At 41.6% G+C, this 21,731-nt stretch overlaps 1 protein-coding gene across 1 annotated transcript in view; it reads left to right on the forward strand.

Moving 5' to 3' along the window:
* Nucleotides 1-246: 246 nt before the first annotated feature.
* The window catches only part of TICRR (TOPBP1 interacting checkpoint and replication regulator), a 42,253-nt gene continuing 20,768 nt past the window's right edge, over nucleotides 247-21,731 (forward strand). The window contains exons 1-13 of the mRNA XM_070358255.1: nucleotides 247-1,011; nucleotides 9,371-9,650; nucleotides 10,581-10,819; nucleotides 12,066-12,300; nucleotides 13,222-13,351; nucleotides 15,049-15,188; nucleotides 16,158-16,376; nucleotides 17,659-17,825; nucleotides 18,437-18,534; nucleotides 19,343-19,436; nucleotides 19,531-19,610; nucleotides 19,779-20,015; nucleotides 20,535-20,628. Coding sequence (XP_070214356.1) covers nucleotides 349-1,011; nucleotides 9,371-9,650; nucleotides 10,581-10,819; nucleotides 12,066-12,300; nucleotides 13,222-13,351; nucleotides 15,049-15,188; nucleotides 16,158-16,376; nucleotides 17,659-17,825; nucleotides 18,437-18,534; nucleotides 19,343-19,436; nucleotides 19,531-19,610; nucleotides 19,779-20,015; nucleotides 20,535-20,628 — 2,676 coding nt within the window. The 5' untranslated portion in view covers nucleotides 247-348. The remainder of the gene's footprint in view (nucleotides 1,012-9,370; nucleotides 9,651-10,580; nucleotides 10,820-12,065; nucleotides 12,301-13,221; nucleotides 13,352-15,048; nucleotides 15,189-16,157; nucleotides 16,377-17,658; nucleotides 17,826-18,436; nucleotides 18,535-19,342; nucleotides 19,437-19,530; nucleotides 19,611-19,778; nucleotides 20,016-20,534; nucleotides 20,629-21,731) is intronic.

The raw sequence follows: 21,731 nt of genomic DNA on the forward strand, positions 1-21,731 counted from the left end.
TTAAATTTTAAAACGGAGGCTCAGGCCAATGAACGTTAAGTTTTTCCCGGAACAAAGCGTCCCGCCCACAGTCCCGCCCTCCACCAAGCAAGCCCAGGTCTTCTCCATCGCTCTTCCAATCAACGCCAAGGATGAAAGTTACTCACGTAACTTGCGTAAGGCAAGCGACCAATTGGAGCTGAGTTTGGGAGTTAGCTCCACCAATGCCAGCGGCCCTTGGAGAGCGCGGGAGCTTTTCGACCAGAGTCCCTGAGGGAAGCGGAGGATGGCGCTGGTTCCCTGAAGCAAGGGCCTAGGAGAAAGCGGCGCAGGTCCGGTCTCGAACCCTGAGGCAGTGGGGCGGGAGACATGGCCTGCTGCCACAACGTAATGCTGCTGCTGGACACCGCGGGAGGCGTCGCTGGTGAGAGCCTGGTCCGGCGAGCTGCCCTGCGCCTTCTCACTTACCTGAGTTGCCGGTTCGGCCTGGCCAGGGTCCGCTGGGCCTTCAGATTCTTTGACTCTCAGGGGGCGCGGAGCCGGCCTTCCCGCGTCTCTGACTTCCGAGAGCTGGGGGTCCGCTCCTGGGAGGACTTTGAGGAGGAGCTGGAGGCCCGGCTCGGGGATGGCGCCCAGGGCGCCCACCTGCCCGGCCCGGCGCCCAGGGCCAGCCACACTCACAGCGCGCTCATGGAGACGCTGCTAGACTATCAGTGGGACCGGCCCGAGATCACGTCGCCCACCAAGCCGATTCTGCGTAATAGCGGGAGAAGACTGCTGGACGTGGAGGGCGAGGCCAGGGAGGCCGAGTCTGCGCTCGGGGGCTTTGTCAACGCCGTCTTCCTCCTGGCCCCCTGTCCGCACTCGCAGAGGGAGCTGCTGCAGTTCGTGTCCGGTTCCGAGGCCCAGGCCCAGCGCCTGCCGCCTACTCCTAAGCAGGTGATGGAGAAGTTGCTGCCCAGGAAAGTCCAGGAAGTCATGAGAACTCGAAAAATCACCCTCTACTGGGTGGATACCACCGAATGGCCAAAGGTAAGATTAAACGGTGCACTGGTTCTAATGAACCAGAACTTGGCAAGTGTCTGCCGAGCAGCCCCTGGACCCAGAAGGAGACTAACATGACCAACAGGTGTCCCTTCCGAAGGAAAGTCCTGGAGTCACAGCACATCCCTACAGTCATCACACCGGGATAGGTAGGCCCTGAATACCTACTGAGTCAACTCATTTGAGGACCTTCACTATTTAGGTCCTATCTGTCTTTCCAGACTTCATTTTTTTCTACACATGACTCATGTTCCAGCCTGTCTGAAACATAATCTAGTTGCCCAACAGATCGTCACAGCTTGTACTGTCTTAGTCACTTGAAATGCCACTGCTCTTTTGTGCCAGTTTAAAGACCCAGGTTCCATCGGGTCTGGAAGATCCCCTGGAGAAGGAAATAGTAACCGACTTCAGTATTTTTGCCTGGAGAATCCGATGGACAGAGGAGCCTGGTGGGCTACTGTCTGCTGCTGCTGCGTCGCTTCAGTCGTGTCCGACTCTGTGCGACCCCATAGACGGAAGCCCACTAGGCTGCCCCGTCCCTGGGATTCTCCAGGCAAGAACACTGGAGTGGGTTGCCATTTCCTTCTCCAATGCGTGAAAGTGAAAAGTGAAAGTGAAGTCTCTCAGTCGTGTCTGACTCTTAGCGACCCTATGGACTGCAGCCCTGGACCAGGCTCCTCCGTCCATGGGATTTTCCAGGCAAGAGTACTGGAGTGGGGTGCCATTGCCTACTGTCTATGGGGTGTCAAAAAGTTGGACAGGACTGAGTGACTAACAGTTTCAGTTTTTCATTCTTTAGGGCCTTTGCCACATGGCAGCTTACTCAATCTCAACTTCTGAATTGCCAAACACTTTTGTGGCACTTACCCTTTCTCCATTATATGTTCCAGGTGTGCAGTCACCCACCTTCCATCAAGTTTAAAAATAACCTCAGAGGCAGCCACACATCTCTCTCTTGTCTCCTGTGTTAGAGGTGTTGAGGAAATATTTGTTGGCCAAATGAACAAATTCTTACCTACTTACAGTCCTAAATGGCTAATTTGAATTTTTGGTGAGGCAGTGGATCCCCTGCTGTAGTTAAGTGCTGTGATAAGTATATATTTATATGTCCATTATTTTCTTCTGATCACTTTACATTGTCAGTTAATAATTTAATTTGAGGAGTCACTACATTGTGTACCCACTACATTGTTTTAGCTGCTGGGCAGGTGGTGGTCAGCCAGGTGGAGTTTACCTTCTGGGGGAAGAAATATTACACAGGGAAGGTTAACAGATGAGCAAGTGAGTGATAGGATTTCAAATTATGCTCGAGAATAAAGCTGAGTAAGAGGCTGAGGGTGGGGCAGAGGAGGTAGAAGCTGGAGGCAGTGGTACATAGGTTAGTAGTCAGGGAAGACCTTTTTGAACAGAGAATGGAATGGTGAAGGAGGAGGAATGTGATGTTGGGAACAAACATTCCTGGCAAAGAGAACATTCCAGTGTAAAGATCTGAGTGGAAAACGAGCCTCTTTTGTTTTAGAAACTGGGTATGCTGAAACTGCTAGGCAAGGGGCAAGCACCAGAGTAGAGGAAGTTAGAAGGTAGCAGAGGCCTCTCTGTAGGGCCAAGGTAATAAATTCAGATTTTGTTCTGATAGGGAAAGTGGCTTAACCAGATGAAAGATGTGATTGCATCTATTGGAAACATGTCTCTGAGGTAGAAGTGCAAGGCTGCAAATGGGAAATGAGATACTTAAGACAAATAATGATATACTGGGTTAAAATTTCCGAATTACTTTTACATATAAAGCCCAAGAAAGATGTAGCAAATGCCAAATAAGCCAGCAGTGACTTGTCAAAGAAAAGAAAAAGGCAAAAATGTTTAAGGGGGTGGTAAACATTGATGGAGAAGATGGAATCCTAAAAGTGTTGGTGAAGACAGCGAATTAGGTGTTGGACACAGTACACAACGAATTAGTGCTCGATTTGGGATAATTGATACTCAATCACATCAGAGAATCTGTATTCTGAAATTGTATTATATCAGATGTTGGCTAGAAAGAAGTCTTAGCAGAAAGGGCTTGAAGATTTTTTTTTTTTTTTTCAGAATGATATTAAAATAAGTAGGTTGACAGTGTCTATTTAAATATTTTCCCAGGTTTCACATTCCATCACCTGCAGAGGTGGATCTTCTCTGAGCCTTCCTCCATTTGTTATGTTGTTTCCTGTGAGAAAAAGCCCATCAAACAATCTTAAGCTTTTCTGGAAATTTTTTTCTAGTGTAGATCTAATTTTTCGTATTCAGAAGCCTCTGCTTTGCCATACTGCAAAGGTGAAAGGGAGACTTGCATTCTGTCCTTGGGGAGCTCTCACAATGAGAGTAGAAAGAAGAGAAATTCCAGGGCCTGCCTTGTGGAGTTTACAGTCTGGGAAGTAGAACTGGGAGAAACAGACTCAGGCAGAAGGGAATCCACAAAGACATCAGTTAGAAGGGAGCATGAGAGGCCCTTCTCACATTTTCAACCTTATGCTTCTGATTTACTCAGTGCATACCATGCTGGACACAGGAGCCTGGCGGGCTACAGTCCACAGGGTCAGAAGAGTTGGATACAACTCAGTGGCTAAACCATATCACCACCATATGCTGATATGCTGAATACTGAGTGCACCATTTGGGAACCAGACAGATGTAGTCCCTGCAGTCTTGGAGCTTATAGTCTTGTGCAGATTTATAAATTCCTAAATTTGAAACTGCCACTAGGACTTGTCTATTACTTAGTCCATAATATGCATAAGAATAAAAACATTGCTATATTCTATATGTATACTGGTGGTTTTTTTTTAGTCACGTACATCAGTTCAGTTCAGTCACTCAGTCGTGTCCGACTATTTGTGACCCCATGAACTGCAGTATGCCAGGCCTCCCTGTTCATCACCAACTCCCAGAGTTCACTCAAACTCAGCGTCCATCGAGTCGGTGATGCCATCCAGCCATCTCATCCTCTGTCTCCTCCTGCCCCCAATCCCTCCCAGCATCAGGGTCTTTTCCAATGAGTCAGCTCTTCGCATGAGGTGGCCAAAGTATTGGAGTTTCAGCACCAGCATCAGTCCTTCCAATGAACACCCAGGACTGATCTCCTTTAGCATGGACTGGTTGGATCTCCTTGCAGTCCAAGGGACTCTCAAGAGTCTTCTCCAACACCACAGTTCAAAAGCATCAATTCTTCGGTGCTCAGCTTTCTTCACAGTCTAACTCTTACATCTATACATGACCACCAGAAAAACCATAGCCTTAACTAGATGGACCTTTGTTGGCAAAGTAATGTCTCTGCTTTTGAGTATGCTTTTGAGTATGCTCTCTAGGTTGGTCATAACTTGCCTTCCAAGGCTAAACGTCTTTTAATTTCATGGCTGCAGTCACCATGTGATTTTGGAGCCCCCAAAAATAAAGGCCGACACTGTTTCCACTGTTTACCCTGTTTCCCCATCTATATGCCATGAAGCGATGGGACCAGATGCCATGATCTTAGTTTTCTGAATGTTGAGCTTTAAGCCAACTTTTTCACTCTCCTCTTTCACTTTCATCATTCAGGTATGACCTAAATCAAATCCCTTATGATTATATAGTGGAAGTGAGAAATAGACTTAAGGGACTAGATCTAATAGAGTGCCTGATGAACTATGGACGGAGGTTTGTGACATTGTACAGGAGACAAGGATCAAGACCATCCCTATGGAAAAGAAATGCAAAAAAGCAAAATGGCTGTGTAAGGAGACCTTACAAATAGCTATGAAAAGAAGAGAAGTGAAAAGCAAAGGAGAAAAGAAAAAGATATTCCCATTTGAATGCAGAGTTCCAAAGAATAGCAAGAAGACATAAGAAAACCTTCCTCAGTGATCAATGCAAAGAAATAGAGGAAAACAACAGAATGGGAGAGACAAGAGGTCTCCTCAAGAAAATTAGAGATACCAAGGGAACATTTCATGCAAAGATGGGCTCAATAAAGGACAGAAATGGTATGGACCTAACAGAAGCAGAAGATATTAAGAGGTGGCAAGAATACACAGAAGAACTGTACAAAAAAGATCTTCACAACTCAGATAATCACAATGGTGTGATCACTGACCTAGAGCCAGACATCCTGGAATGTGAAGTCAAGTGGGTCTTAGAAAGCATCACTGCGAACAAAGCTAATGGAGGTGATGGAATTCCAGTTGAGCTATTTCAAATCCTGAAAGATGATGCTGTGAAAGTGCTGCACTCAGTATGCCAGCAAATTTGGAAAAGTCAGCAGTGGCCACAGGACTGGAAAAGGTCAGTTTTCATTCCACTCCCAAAGAAAGGCAATGCCAAAGAATGCTCAAACTATCCCACAATTGCACTCATCTCACACGCTAGTAAAGTAATGCTCAAACTTCTCCAAGCCAGGCTTCAGCAATACGTGAACCATGAACTTCCAGATGTTCAAGCTGGTTTTAGAAAAGGCAGAGGAACCAGAGATCAAATTGCCAACATCCGCTGGATCATAGAAAAAGCAAGAGAGTTCCAGAAAAACATCTATTTCTGTTTTATTGACTATGCCAAAGCCTTTGACTGGATCACAATAAACTATGGGAAATTTTGAAAGAGATAGGCATACCAGACCACCTGACCTGCCTCTTGAGAAACCTATATGCAGGTCAGGAAGCAACAGTTAGAACTGACATGGAACAACAGACTGGTTCCAAATAGAAAAAGAAGTACGTCAAGGCTGTATATTGTCAGCCTGCTTATTTAACTTCTATGCAGAGTACATCATGAGAAACGCTGGACTGGAAGAAGCACAAGCTGGAATCAAGAGTACCGGGAGAAATATCAATAACCTCAGATATGCAGATGACACCACCCTTATGGCAGAAAGTGAAGAGGAACTAAAAAGCCTCTTGATGAAAGTCATGTACATTTATGTGTATATTTTTAGTATTTCTCTATTTGACTGCTTGTGGTCTTGGTTGTGACATGCAAACTCTTAGCTGTGGCCTGTGGGATCTAGTTCCCTGACCAAGGATCAAACCTAGGCTCTCTGCTCTGGAAGTGTGGAGTCTTACCCACTGTACCATAGGGAAGGCCCCATGTACATGTATTTTTAACCAAAGCTAATGTCCTTCTCAGCTCCTTTTTAAAGTTTTCCTTACTAAGAAAGTTTTAATTTGCTAAGAAAAAATTTTTTTCCTGGTCTTCTGGCTGAAACAGTTTCAACACATTTTTTGTTTCCCTTGGGCAGAAAATCCTAATCAGAATCTATGATACCTGAATTAGCTTACCACTCTCCCCCTTAGCCAATGAGCAAGGGTGTGGCTGCCTTGGTGGTAACATTAAATAACAATTGATTAGTCTATGGCAGCGTTTTCCAAAGTGACAGGCACAACCAGAGCAAAACATTTGCAGTACATTGCTTATCTTCACCGTACATGATGTGTTCTGTTGTGCTCTGATAATTTTCTTTCATGGCTTTTTTCCTTTAACTACTGTTCCTAAACTGTTCAATCGATTCGTCCAAGTCCATCAGGGCCATGACCCCTACGTTAAGAGCGCTGTCAGGAGAGTCCTGGGTTCTTGGACTGGAGTGTCGTTGCCTTGCTGTGAACCTGGGCACCCTTATGCCCCTCTTTGAACTTTGATATAATCAAAAATGTGGAGATGACCTGGAAGGCCCTTCTGGTTTTAATTTTTCACATTCACATAGCAATTTATGGTTTACAGTTGTTAGCTCATCTGTGAAGTAGGCAAACCAGCATGATCAATGTATTCTAGGGGAGGTGCTCCTTCATGTAACAATGTGTGCTAAGTTGTGTCTGACTCTTTGTGATCCCATGAACTGTAGCCTGCCAGCCTCCTCTGTCCATGGGATTCTCTAGGCAAGAATACTGGAGTGGGTTGCCATTTCCTCCTCCCGGGGATCTTCCTGACCCAGGGATTGAACCTGCATGTCCTGCATTGGCAGGCAGCGGATTCTTGCCACCTGAGAAACCCCATAGTGCCTGAATATTGTACAGTATATTGTGGTTCTGAGTTAAATTTTACATGTTATTGCTGTTTTACTCACCCCACGCTTGGCTTTAAAATCAACAAAGATAGGGACTATGTTTTGCTAATTCATGGTTTTATCGACTTGGGTCCTTGGACTCTGTAATCAACAGAAATTGGTGAGAGGCTAGATGAAAGATTCAGTCTAGGTTTTGCTGGGACTTGTACTGCTTGAGGGAGCAAGAACAAGAAACAGGTGCCCTTAGGAGACAGGCAGGGATCTGGTTTCTTACATGGGGTGCCGTGGAGCAGATGGGTGGGTTGGGTGGAGGTATAGCTTGGGTGGACTGTCCCCCTCCCCCCCCAGGTGGTGCTGTGTACAGGATCATGCTCAGTACCCTGCTTTTGCTCTCAACACCTCAGAAATGGCAGTTGATCTGTGGCCTTTTTGTATCATATTGTTCAGAGTTGCCCTGGCTGCATACAGCTCCTTTTAGTCCCTCATAATTTCTCTGAATTCGTCTGTCCAGGTGCACTCACTCCAATAAAGGGTCCCAGGTCCTAGCCGGGCTCAGTGGCACGTATGGTGGCTCAATAAAAGTTTGTTAAAAGAAAGTTGGATGAAGAGTCAGCTATGTGTGATGGAGTAAGGAATGCTTTTACGGGGACAGCAGGGTTTGAGCTAGATAGTGAATTATAATGAGTATCCAGTTGGTGAAAATGGAAGGGGAAGACACAGCAAACAGAACCAGCGAAAACATGGAAACGTTATAAAATATGGCATGTTCAGGAAACAGCAAATGGTTCAGTGTGCCTGGGACGTAGGAACGAGTGAGGGAAGGATAGTGTCTTTGCAAAAGTTGTTTAGAGCTGGGTTTAAAGGGCTCTATCACCATTACAGTAGGGCAGTGGGAAGCCTGTATGAGTCTTCACAGAAGTAGCATGATTGAGTATGTAGTTTTTAGAATACTTAGAGGAGGAAAGATTGGAGGCAGAGTACAGACTCTGTAGGCTACAGTAAGAGTCCCAGGCTTAAGTGAAAACACTAAAGATAGGACTGAGAAGACCTGTTTGTTCTCCACGCAGACCTGTGGGTGGTAACCCTCTAAGGGAGATGCTCCTGCCTCACTCTGGTGACACCTGGCTGTGGTTGTGTGGTGGAAGACATGATTGTTCTCTTTTATTAATGTGTAATGGTTTTGTATTTCTTCTAACATTTTATGATTTGTCCCTAGTGATTTGCATCACTTCTGTTCCTTGACAGAAGATAGAACTTGAAGTGCTGTTTTCACTGAATAGGTGCTTTCTTAAAGGCCTATTGGCAATGGCACCCCACTCTAGTACTCTTGCCTGGAAAATGCCATGGACGGAGGAGCCTGGTAGGCTGCAGTCCATGGGGTTGCTGAGAGTCGTACACGACTGAGTGACTTCACTTTCACTTTTCACTTTCATGCATTGGAGAAGGAAATGGCAACCCACTCCAGTGTTCTTGCCTGGAGAATCCCAGGGACTGGGGAGCCTGGTGGGCTGCCGTCTATGTGGTCACACAGAGTCGGACACAACTGAAGTGACTTAGCATAGCATAGCATATACTGCATTTATTCCTGGGCTGTGTACTAATGGGATGTGTGTGTGTTAGTTGCTCAGATGTGTCTAACTCTTTGCGACTCCCATGGACTATAGCCCGCCAGGCTCCTCTGTCCATGGGATTCTCCAGCCAAGAATACTGGAGTGGGTTGCCATTTCTTTCTCCAGGGGATCTTCCTGACCCAGGGAGCAAACTTGTGTCTCCTGCATTGCAGGCAGATTCTTTACTGTCTGAGCCACGAAGGAAGCCATGGTAATGGGATGCTGGCCATTATTTATGTTTGGTTCAACCAATGCATGAATTATATAATTTGATCCTTTAATGTACATATCTACTTTCTCCTGATTTCCCTTACTTTTATGAATGCCTTTTGTTGTTCAGTTGCTCAGTCGTGTCTGACTCTTTGTGACCCCATAGACTGCAGCACGCCAGGCTTCCCTGTCCTCTACCATCTCCCAGAGTTTGCTCAAACTCACATCCATTGAGTTGGTGATGCCATCCAACCATCTCATCCTCTTTCATCCCCTTCTCCTGCCTCCAATCTTTCTCAGCATCAGGGTTTTTTTCCAATGAGTCGGCTCTTTCCATCAGATGACCAAAGTATTGGAGTTTCCACTGCAGCATCAGTCCTTCCAATGAATATTCAGGGCTGATTTCCTTTAGGAAATTGGTTTGATCTCCTTGCTGTCCAAGGGACTCTCAAGAGTCTTCTCCAACACCACAATGAATACCTAATTTACAATAACCCAACATTCTTTGTAATTTTCATTTTAGCTCTGGGAATCCCCAGACCACCTTGGCTACTGGACAGTATGTGAACTGCTCTACCATGTGGGAGGCACCATCTTGCCATTTGAAAGTTTCAGCCAGGATTTTACCAAAGCTGGGGAAACACTGCTCAGTGGTGAAAGAAAGCTGTCAAGTAAACCTCACCTCTCTTCATGGATTTCAACTCTGCCAACTGATTCCACTTTAAACTGTTTGCTCTATAATTCTCCTGAGTATGAAGCCTCATTTCCACGGATAGAAGGAACATTATTTTTCCCTGTCGAAGGTAAGCAAATACTGTTTGGGGCAGGGGTAGTGTGGGGATGGAGTGGTTGGTCTGGTGTCATTCATTTCTTCAAGGCAGGCCGATGAATTCTTTAGAATTTAGAATTTCTAGCAGCCTAGGCCCTCCGTTAATGCTTGTAATTAAAAGATGTCTAAGCCAAATCAGAGATACCACAGGAAAGGACTGAAGTCTGGTACACTGTAAGCCCATGCAGAAAGGACAACTGAGTGACTTTAAAGGGTTTTCCAACTTTTTGCAGAGTTGTCAGGTGCCGAAGCGAATGAGTGGTAAGGTTTCACTGTCCTATAGATGAGATTGATACATTGAAGACCCTAGAAAATCAATGATTGACTAAGAAGACATAACAAATTAGTCAGTTGAAGTAGAAAATGGTGTTTATTACCATAAAGAGCCAGCATACAGGAATCTTCATAAATTTGCTTTATCATATGATTTGCCATATAGTGAATCATAATTTCTGAATCATTGTATATTCAAGCAATATTATATAGAGATATAAATAAACTGTATTTTACATGATGGGCAATTTAAGGAAATTTCAAGAGTATTATTTAAGCAGGTTTGTCTTACATGGTCTTTAGAATTTAACCTCATAAGATAGGATGTGCTGTATTTTATGGATTTAAAAAGCAGCAGATTTCCTGTGTGTGTATTGCTTGAATACTTATTTCTAAGTCATAATTATTGAGTTCTGACATTAATCACACCCTTATAATTCCTGTCACATACAGCTTTTCCTTATAGAATTTACTATGATAGCCTGTTGATGATAGAGTGGGGGTTGAAGTGTAAACTAAGTGATAATACTGGTACCTCAGCTGGCAGTGTAATTTTTTTCTTATTAACCTTGCATCTCTTTTTAGGAGCTACTTCTTTTATTAGAATTTCAATATCCTATATTCCTCACAGGCAAAGAGCTTCAGGAAACATGGACAGTCACACTAGAGCCCTTGGCCATGCATCAGAGACATTTTCAGAAACCAGTCAGAATTTTTCTAAAAGGCACAGTGACCCAGTGGTCCCTCCCAACAAGTGGAACTTTGGGCACCGATAGCTGGATGCTGCAAAGTCCAGATGGAGACAGATCAACTCAGAGGATGTTATTTCAGCACCTGGTAAACAGGCTGACTGCTGAAGAGTTACATCTGGTAGGTATCTTCCAGGTGGTAAGTTATTCTGGTCTAATAACACGGGTAAAGTGAAATAAGTGCATTTGTAAAATGCCAGGGAGCCCCCTACATAATACAGTCTCAATGAAACAGGTGCTGTTTTTGCAAGTAATATAGAGTCATGATAGTGCTTATTATTAAAGAAATAGCATATAGAACTGCATGTAACCTTGAATCCAATTAAACTAAATTATATTCACATAGGGAAAAGGTGGTGGGCCAGATGGAATAATTACATTAGGGAAGTGAAATGATAGGTGGTTTCTCATTGTTTTTAATACATTGTATTATGTATTTAGTACTTTTACATAATAAATTCATTTTTTAAAAAACTCTACATTGTAAAATTAAATATAATAGTGTCCAGTAGTTATACGAACTTATTAATGTCTTCTGAAGCAGAATTCATGTATACCCAGATTTGATAGAAAAGTGATGGAATTTTTTAACTCTAGCAAATTCCTTACTTTACTTCATCTTTTGCCTTTGTAAGCTCAGAAGGTTGCTATCTTCTGCATTCCATTGTGAAACATTCCAGAGGAAAACTGGGTAGTCGTTTGGATGGGTGTTGTTCTAAGAGTTGTGTACTCCGACAGAGCACTGGGGTCAGAGTCAGGTGACCTGGATTAGGTCTCAGCTCGGTTGCCCACCATATGATCTGAATAAATCCCCTCAAGTGATAGAACTGATTCCTGTTTAAGAGCATGAATTTTGAATTCAAACACGCTTGGCTTCTGCCTTTTATTAACTGGGTGACCTTAAGCAGGTTGCTTATTCTTTAACCTCAATTCCTCCTCTATAAAATGGGGATTAGTGTTTTTTTTTTTTTTTGGACCACACTGTGCAGCATGTGGGATCTTAATTCCCCGCCCGGGAATGGAACCCAGGCCGCCTGTAGTAGAGGCTTGGAGCCTTAACCACTAGACCACCAGGGAAATCCCAGTAATCATTTTTATGTCAGTGGTTATGAGGCTTCTGTGAGTTGCAGTAAGTACATAGTAAGTGCTTAGTATATACTTCTGGTGACTTAGGTTTTTGTCTGTCAATTGAGGGATTGGGATTATAGGATCAGTAAGTTCAGCTCCAGCACCAGTATCCCCCAAGTCCCTTTCAGTTTTCTCCTTTATGTTAATCATTGGATGACACAGTCATCCTTTTACTAAACCACATGCTTCTTTAGACACATGTTAACGGTGTTCTCAACTAATTAGAACTTCTCGTGTAGGTTGCCAATGTGGACCCTGGCGAAGGCTGGCCCCCCATCACTGGAGTTATTTCTCCCTTCTCCGTCGGTGCTACAGTTCTCACCTTGTTCTGCACCAGGGAGACTGAGTCTCAAAGACATCTTCTCCAGACGGTTGTGGCAGAGAGCCCCCAGGACTCAGCTGCCCTTTTTTCTGAAGTTGTGGATGGTGTACTCAAACAGATTGACAGTTCTCTTGAAGTTCCTGCTACCTCAGGTAAGCTTCTGAACCAGTAACTGGCCTACTCCAGGTCAGTGGTTTACCATCGTTTCTAGCATCATAACCTTTTTTTCAGTATGCTCTTAGTAGAACTTAGTATCCGTTATAGAACAGGTAAAAGTAGCTACAGTATTTCTGGCAGTTTTAAATCATTTATAGAAATCCTGAAGCTTCTGAGGAGGCCAACGGCTCTGTAAAACCTTTTTGAAATTGAAAGTATAAGAGGAAACCTAGTTTTTAATATGTTTAATAAAGTGCATGTAAATCTTAGGGTTCTGTCTACCTTCTACTTTATTGCATTGTTACTAATAGGGTACAAACCTTATTTATGCCAAATAGATATAAATAGAATCAATTTGATATTTCTTCCATTCATATTTACTCAGTAGATATTTGTTGAGTGCCTGCATGTCAGGCTCTGTTCCGGCTGCTAGGAGAACATCAGAGAACAAAATAAAGGTCTCTGTTGTCGTGAAGCTTACCTAGTCAGGGGAGACAAGGCAGGAAACTCAATAGGGAAATTTATGTAGTGTGTTTTAAAGAGTTAAGTGCTGTAGTAATAGAGCAGAGAAAAAGGAATGGGGAGTTGTAAGGGATGGGAGAGTTACAGTTTCAAACAGGCCCTGTTGAAAAAGTGATATGTGAGCAAAGGCTGTGAAGGAGGTAATAGTGGCAAAAGTCAGTGCTGAGGCTTGTGTGTCCAGTGTTTGAGGAACAGTGAGGAAGCCTGTGTTTGCACACTGATCATAGACAACAAAGGCCTGTTGGAATTGGTTGTGCAGTTGAAGGAACGTCATTAATACTGCTGCTTTGGAATTCCTCTGGAAGAACGCAGTCAGTTGAGAGGAGGAGCAAGTGCTTGGGAGTCTCTGCTTTCTTCTAATGCCTCTTCTGTTCCATCTCTGCTCGTTTCTGTAGACCTGCCTGTCCCAGAATGGGCCCAGCAGGAGCTTGGCCGCAGTGCTCCCTGGACTTCGGCTATTGTGGAGAAGTGGTTTCCTTGCTCTAACCTCAGTGGAGCCAGTTCAAGTTTGATGGAGTCATTCTGGTAAAACTTATTTATTTCTCTGGGTTTTGATAATCAAAACCATCTCTCAGTTGTCTGCATGTGAGTTTGTTGTTGTTTATAACAAGCCACATTGCCTGAGTATAGTCCAGTAGTTTTAAAAACTAGTTACAAATGGAGAATGTTGTTTACCAGGTACAGAGTTTGAGTTTTACAAGGTGAATTCTGGAGCTGGATGGAGTTGATGGTAGCACATTAGGAATATCCTTAATACCAGTGATCTAGGTGGTGATTAAAAGTGATGAAGATGATAAGTTTATGTCGTGTATTTTATCAGAATTAAAAATTTAGAAAAGGTTAATTACAAAAATAAAATACTCTCATAGATGTCAGAAAATATTTAGTATTAAATCTCAATAAAAAAGAAACTGGTGTGATGCAGCTAAATTTATACGTAAAGGAAAATTTACAGACTTAAAGCATCTTCTGAAGAAGAAGTAAAAACTAGTTAGATGAGACACGAAGTCGAGAGCACACCAAAAATTTAAAAAGCAATAATGAAAATAAATAAAAACCTAGTCATAGACTTGGGTACCTCTGGGAGAAAGGAATGGGAAGAAATTGGGTTAGGCTTTCTCTGTGTCTGTCATGATTGATCTTCATTTAAAAAATAATCTGAAGCTCTGGTAAATTAACAGGGAGAAAAAAGCAAACCTTTCTCACTATTAAGGAAATACCAACACACTTAGGGAGAATTAGGCTTTTTCAGATCTACTGCTTGTATGAACTAATTCAACTAATGTCATCATAACTTTCTCCTACTTTTAGATCAGATGATATCAGATAATAGAAGATAATGAAATAGAAATTATGCATTTTGAAAGTTGTGCTATTTTCATTATTTCCTTAGTGACTGTAATTTAGCTCTTGGTGGTAAAGCAGTTAATAGCTAATCTCCCCTGCTCTACTTCCTTCCCTGCTCATCAGTCCCAAATTAGTTTACTAGAGTGTGAAAGACTTATTCAAAAGTTACTCTGATACTCACTACACGGTATTACATCATTGTGTACTTTAATGTATGGACACTGGGTAAAGACTATGGAAGCCCAGAAGTGAGTGAAATAGTTGCCATAATTAGACATGAACCCTAGGATATGAAGAATCTTATTAATGAAAGTCAATATTGGGGCTTCCCAGGTGGCTCAGTGGTAAAGAATCCACCTGCCAATGCAGGAAACACGGGTTTGATCCCTGGTTGGGGAAGATCCCATATGCCATGGAGCAGCTAAGCCCGTGTGCCCACAGCTACTGAGCCTGTGCTCTAGAGCCTGGGAGCTGCAACCACTGAGCCTGTGTGCCGCAGCCACAGAAAGCCCAAGCGCCTAGAGCCTGTGCTTCACAGCAAGAGAAGCCACCGCAGTGAGAAGCCTGCCTACCACAAGTAGAAAAGAACCATGCAACAAGGAGGACCCAGCACAGTCAAAAATAAATAAATAAATTGTGTGTGTGTGTGTGTGTGTGTGTATAAAGTCAATACTGGATGCCCTAATACATTAATGGTTTTGTGAGCAGGTAACTTCTGTCCCTGAATTTACTCAAATCATAAATGATAAGAGGGACATTTTTCCTTGTGGGGACCTCTTTTGAGTAGCTTTCGAATATTGTTGTCGCTTTGTCTTTAAAGCATTTTGGAAAATCAGAATGTCACCTTTATGCTTGACATCTTGACTTACTCACAGGTTACTACAGGCTACCTCATCTGCTAAGGAGGAGCCTTCCAAAACTGAGAGTGACTTGACACGCGGCCTCTCTGAGCTCTACCAGAGAAAGTCTCGTGAAGAATACAGTGTATCCAGTCAGGAAGACAGCAGAAAGAAACGTAAGCATGTAGATAGGCAATTTCTTACAGTCTTTTTTGACACTGTATGTTGTAAATATTATTTATTTGTCTAAGCCGGCTCTTAGTTGTGGCATGTGGGATCTAATTCCCTGACCAGGGATGGAACACGGGCCCCCTGCATTGGGAGTGCCAAGTCTTAGCCACTGGACCACCAGGCAGGTCCCAACACTGTATGTTTTAAAAGATTGATATTCCCTAAAATGAAGTTGAAATGGTAACTGAATAAAGGTCAAGTTCTTCTATTTCACATCTGAAAATAATTACATTAGTACAACAGTGATTTTAAAAGTCACCCACAATCCTTCCTACCTTCTTAATGACTAAACCATTTTTGGTTTTAGTTGTAACAGAAATTTAAATGGCAACTTTGTGTGCTGTGTATAGATACTTGCTCGTCTGTTCCTTTGGTTTTTTTTTAGTTACTGTTCTATCTCATTGCTTAAAAAATTGGCAAATTCCTTATGTTGCTGAACATGTAGATTGTTTTCAGGTTTTACCATGGTAAATACTATAGTGTATATCATGTATGTGATTTATCCTCTGAGTGATTTCCTTGGTATACATTTCCATGAACAAGTTACTGTATCAAAAAGTGAGGAAAAGCGAGCTCTGGGTGTAGACTGCTGGATTGCCTTTCAAGAGTTTCATTGCAACTCTGTGACTATTGGGTAACACCAAAATGAGTCTGTTTGGCATTTTGTCTCTTGTCTGTTTGGCATTAGAGGTAAAAATCATCCAATTATGTTGAGATATTTAGCTCCTAAACTTCAGTTAAAAGAGCGCTTTCCACCCTATTGGTAGCAAGAATTACCCAATTCAGATCATTCTGAAGGGATATACTTCATCTCAGTATTCTTTTGCAGAATATTTAATCTGAATTAAAGTAGTTCTTGATCCCACGGAAGTAAAAGTTATTTTACTTTTCTTCCCATGATGTTGTTTTGATAGGAGGTGTCCCTCGCACTCCAGTGAGGAAGAAGATGAATACCATGTGCCGTTCCTTAAAGATGCTGAATGTTGCAAGACTGAATGTAAAGGCTCAGAAATTACATCCAGATGGCAGTCCAGACACAGCTGGGGAGAAAGGGATCCAAAAGACAGCCAATGGGAGAACAGCAGATAGACTGGAAAACAGAGGAAGAACACTGAGAAGTTCTAAACCTAAAGGTATTCCTTAATTCCATTGGATTTTGATGCCTACACTCATGTTTACTCTTCCATACGCTCATATTTTTAAGCTGTAATCATATCCTTCACTTAATGAACATTTATTAGATATCTGCTACATGTCCACAAGTGTGTTATGGGGAGTAAATAATTTCCTCTCCTTAGATTTATGATCCAGTTACAAATAATAATGAATATATATATGTGTGTGTGTGTATACATACACACATCTCTCTACACAATGAATTGGTAAAATGAATATAAGAACCAAGAGTCTGCAACTGAAAATACTTGTTCATTTTAGAATTAAAGACATACTAGGAGTTGAGAAAGGAAAGGTCATTGTAGGGAAGAACAGGTTGAGAAGGCTTTTAAAAAGCCAGTAGAGCCCAAGTTAGACTTTGAGGAATAAGCAGAGATTAGAAGGCAAAAACAAAAAAGAAGTGTGTGCCCAATGAAGGATTAGTATAAGCAAAGTCGCAAAGGAGGTCTGTGGCCTGGCCATAGGACAAGTGGTTAAATAAGTTTTATATATTTGTGAATGAAGAGAAAGGGAAAAGTTTTGTGAATAATCTAGGGTTGGACTATTGGGGTTTTTCAAAGTTGAGCAGAAGAACTTTGGGCAATAATTGCATGATGTCACCTCTGAGTTCTTTTGAAAATTCTGGGATAAAAGTTTTCTGCTTCTCTAAACAATTTTTTCCCCTGTGAAATACTGGATCATAGATGATGGTCAGTTTGAGTGAGATAGAACATCCGTTGTGAGCTATTATGGTATACTGGAATGCAGATGGGAAAGCAAATTAATTGTAATGCAAGGCAATGTGGCATTATCATAATTTCTGAACTAGATCTTTTTTCCATAAATAGACTAGCACAACAGTGCCCCAACAATTCAGTGGGACAAGGATAATCTTCAATGGGTTTGGAAGTAGTATAGTTTATTTCTTCTTTGTTACTGGTTATCTTTGAATTTATAACATGTACACTTGATGTGCAAACCCTTAAAATTAATCACTATCTCTGTACTACTTCAGCCTCTGCATTTTTGACATTTTGGACCGGATAATCCTCTGTGAACCATAAGATGTTTAACAGCATCCCTGGCCTCCACCCATGAGATGCCAGTGGTATCCTTACTCTCCCCACCAGTCACGGCAGCCCAGACAGAACCAGATGTTCCCTAAGCAGCAAAACCTCCCGGTTGACAACCACTGGCTTAAATAAAAGACAACGCCTTCCATTGGATCTGGTGATCAGTTTCACTTTTTTCCCCCCACAGATTTTAAAACTGAGGAAGAGCTACTATCTCACATACACGAAAATTACCAAAAGACTGTGGCTGCAGGAGACACCATGCTGTATTCATGTGCTCGGAGCACCATCTCAAACATTAAAGCGTTCTTAAAGTCCAAGGGAACCAAGGAATTAGAGGAAGCCAGTCTGGAGGTTGTCGTTTGTCATAACTCTGTTGGTTACTTGTTGTTGGGTCTGGCTCATGTGTCTTGGAAAATGTCTCTTTGCAGTGTACATTTTAGAAATGATGAGGGAGAATGGTGAGTCCAGTCAGTTCTAGGTCTTGGAAGGTGGACATGGTCTACTGGGAAGGCAAAAATCAAGGAAAGGGGCCAACTAGGAATAATTATATGCACTTCTCTTCAAATGGAAGCTTTGTCCTCATCTGAGCTGCATGTTAGCTGCATGAATTAAACCAGTAGCTGTTAACCCTGACCACTTTAGAGTCACCTGGAACATTTCTTTAAAATATTGATGTATTTTGCTTAGACTTCTCAGTCACTACTTAATGAAATCTTTCTCTTATGGAAGTTCAAACCTGCAGACTTTCTGTATCCATGCCCACTTGCTCTCAAATGCTTTCAACATTTAAAAAAAATGTTCTTTTAAAATATATAAAAGAAGAATAGTATACTATTTTTCACTCAAATGAAAGAAAGAACATGTTCTTCCCTTCTTAGGGCATTATAAAATTGTGTGAAAATTAGAAATAATGATAAGCATTAATACTAATATTCTCCTATGTAATAATTTTATATTTTCAGATGAACTGCCTGTATCAAGTAAGAAACAACTTCTTGAAAACTAGCAAAAGTCTTCGACAGAACGTAGGAAAACTGGATAAAGAAGGCAAAGTCAGAGAGTAATTAACTACCTTTTCTTTTAAACAATTACTCCAAAAACAGCTCTCAAGATTTGCTTGTATTGATTTTAATATTTTTTAAATTTTTAAAAAATTCTTTTTATTATAGGATATTGAGTATAGTTCCCTGTGCTACACACTAGGACATGATTGTTTATCTATACATAATAGTTTGTATCTGCTAATCCCAAACTCTCAAATTATCCCTTCCCCACCTCCTTTCTCCTTTGGTAACCATAAGTTTTCTATATTTGTGAGTCTTTTTCATAGGTAAGTTCATTTTGTGTCATCTTTCAGTTTCTACATATATGAGTGATTATGGGATATTTGTTTTTCTTTTCCTGACTTCACTTAGTGTGATAATCTCTCAGTCCATTCATGTTGCTGCAAATAGCATTTTTTTTTTTCTATGGCTGAGAAAGTATCAGTTTAAAATAGATTGCCTATTGCTTGAAGAGGCTTTTGTGGCTGATTCTTTGTAATGTTCTCATGTGCAGTCTTGGAGAAGGAAATGGCAACCCACTCTAGTATTCTTGCCTGGAGAATCTCATGGACAGAGAAGCCTGGAGGGCTACGATCCATTGGGTCGCAAAGAGTCGGACACGACTGAGCGACCAAACCACCACCACCACCACGTGCAGTCTGCATCACCTATTTACCTAGTAACCCTATCGCCATTTAGAAAGCCATGGCTCTTCTATTTTTTGGTTGTTTCTTCTATAAACAGATCTCTACATAATGAAGGAATTTTCATTTTAGTTAGGTGACACTCAAAGTAGATATGACCGAGTGTTTTTTTTCTCTCAAGGTGCCAGCTTCAGGTGTTTCTTCGTTTGGAGCTGTGTCTGCAGTGCCCTTCAGTACATGAACGTGTAGAGGATCTGGAGCAAGTAGTGGGTGAGGCAAGTATACTGCTTAGTGCCACTGGGACATGCTGTATACAGATTGTTTCAGCTGCCCTGAAGAGGCCATGTGGTAATTTTCTAAAATCTTCAGGTGACAGATTTGCTGCGCATGCTGTGTTTAACTGAAGATTCAGCATACCTAGCAAAGTTTCTGGAAGGAATTTTGGAATTGTAAGTTTGATGACTAATTTAAAATTTACATTACTTTACCAAGTACTATATAAGTATTGTCTCAGAGCTGTAGGATTGTAAGGACTGTTTCTCATCCTAGGTGAGGAAGGCATTAGAGACGGTGGAATGGTGACTGACTGTTCCACATTTAACCAACCTTTTCCACAGGTATATTGACTCAATCCCAAAGATACTGGGAAGTCTTTATGACAGCCTAGGATTTGTGATTCCTCAGAAGCTGGCTGGTGTCCTTCCTGCAGATTTTTTCAGCGATGACTCCATGACCCAGGAGAGCAAATCACCCCTTTCTGTGCCTCTTCCGTCAAACGCTCATAGATCATTGCCTGGTGGCACTGAATCTGACCAGCTGGAGGAGCTTCGTACTAGATCAGCTAAGAAGAGAAGGTAGGAGTGCAAGGATTTAAAGGAATTTTCTTGCACTGTTACCATCTTGGCATAGGACACGTTTAAGCCCAAAGTCCAGTTGTCTTTGTCTATAATTTATTGAATTAATAGTTGCCTTTATGTCTGAATCACAGAAGCCAATTATTAAGAGTTCTTAACAAGGAGCATCTGACGCGCTTTATATTATCTTGGGAACATGCAGTGTAATATATATGTGTAGCCATAGTCTTCTCTTGACTGTCCATGTGAGGTCTTTAAGAACTAGGAGCCTTCCATGAGATAAGCTTAGGGTTTTAGCTTTTTATTTTCCATGAAGCTATTCACTGTTCTTAACTACTTAAATTTGTAGTTGTTACTTTTAGAAATCTGGGGTTGACTTGTTTTGCTGTAAGTTCAGACCACCCTTAAGATAATTGACTTTTATTTAAATGTTTTATTTTAAACTCTAGTTCCATTCTAATCTAACTAGTTGTCACCTGTATTGAGTGTATATTGACTGTTTCTTTCTATTTTTAAAAGGAAAAATGCAATCAGACATAAAAGCATTGCAGAGGTTTCACAAAATCTGCGACAAATTGAAATTCCCAAAGTTGCCAAGAGAGCTACCAAAAATGTAAGTCATTTCCAGGAGATAGAAAGTGGTGCTATGCCAGAGTTGTTCCTTTGGGCATGAATTGATGCAATAAATAAGAATGAAAGGCAGTATCTTCACTTTTAAGAAATGAATGTTAGTGGATACAGAACTAAGGTATTTTTATGAATGTGTGGTCCACAACCGTGGTCTAAGGAGTAAAGACATATAAATTTGTTTAAGATTAATTGTTTTTCCCAAAAGTGAGGTAATATTAAAGGGAGAAAAAAAACACTAGTAAAAGTTAGGGATAAGTTAACTAAAAATCTTAAACGTGGTTAAGAAAACTCATGAAATGATAACTAACATAAGCAAAGAGGCCATTGAAAAAGTAATATGCAATCATATTAGGACTTTGTGTACCAGAAAGTACTTTTCAGTGAATATGTGTTACTTCAATAACAAATTAAAAAGAAAAACATATGAAGCCAGGTGGTAATTATTTTTCTCTGTCAGTAGATTTAGGACTTGTTGGTTACCAAAAAAATAATCCAGCTGGAGTCTTATTTACTAAATAGAATTAATGTCTAAGAGGAGAGAGACAAAGAATGCATTGAAACTTTTGAACTGCATGAACTATGAGAAAAGTTAGAATTCTAGAACTAGCTTTCAAGCATTAATCATTACAATAGTGGTTTGTTTGAGATTTATAGCTGCGCTTCAGAATAGGAGGTGGGGTTTCTTTTGAAGAGTTAATGGTGTTCACTTTTTTGTTGTTTAGGCGCTAAAAATTCATGTCTGACTCTATTGCGATGCCATGAACTATAGCCCTCCATGCTTCTCTGTCCATGGGATTTTCCCAGGCAAGAATACTGGACTGCGTTGCCATTTTTTCCTCCAAGGGATCTTCCCGACCCAAGGATTAAACCGGCGTCTCCTGCATTTGGCAGACGGGTTTTTTACCACCAAGGAAGTCTGTTCACTTTCTTAGTATACCTTAATACATATAAGTGAATAAGATTCAAATCTTAGATTTTGTTTGGAGAGTGTGAAGTCCAAAGTGTCAGAACATCTCTGTCAGAAGATTCTATATGATAGGTCTCCTTTCTGAAAACGTGTGTTTCAGATTGGCCTAGAAAGTGTAT

This window comes from Bos mutus, chromosome 21 (assembly GCF_027580195.1).
Source record: "Bos mutus isolate GX-2022 chromosome 21, NWIPB_WYAK_1.1, whole genome shotgun sequence".
Lineage (NCBI taxonomy): Eukaryota > Metazoa > Chordata > Mammalia > Artiodactyla > Bovidae > Bos > Bos mutus.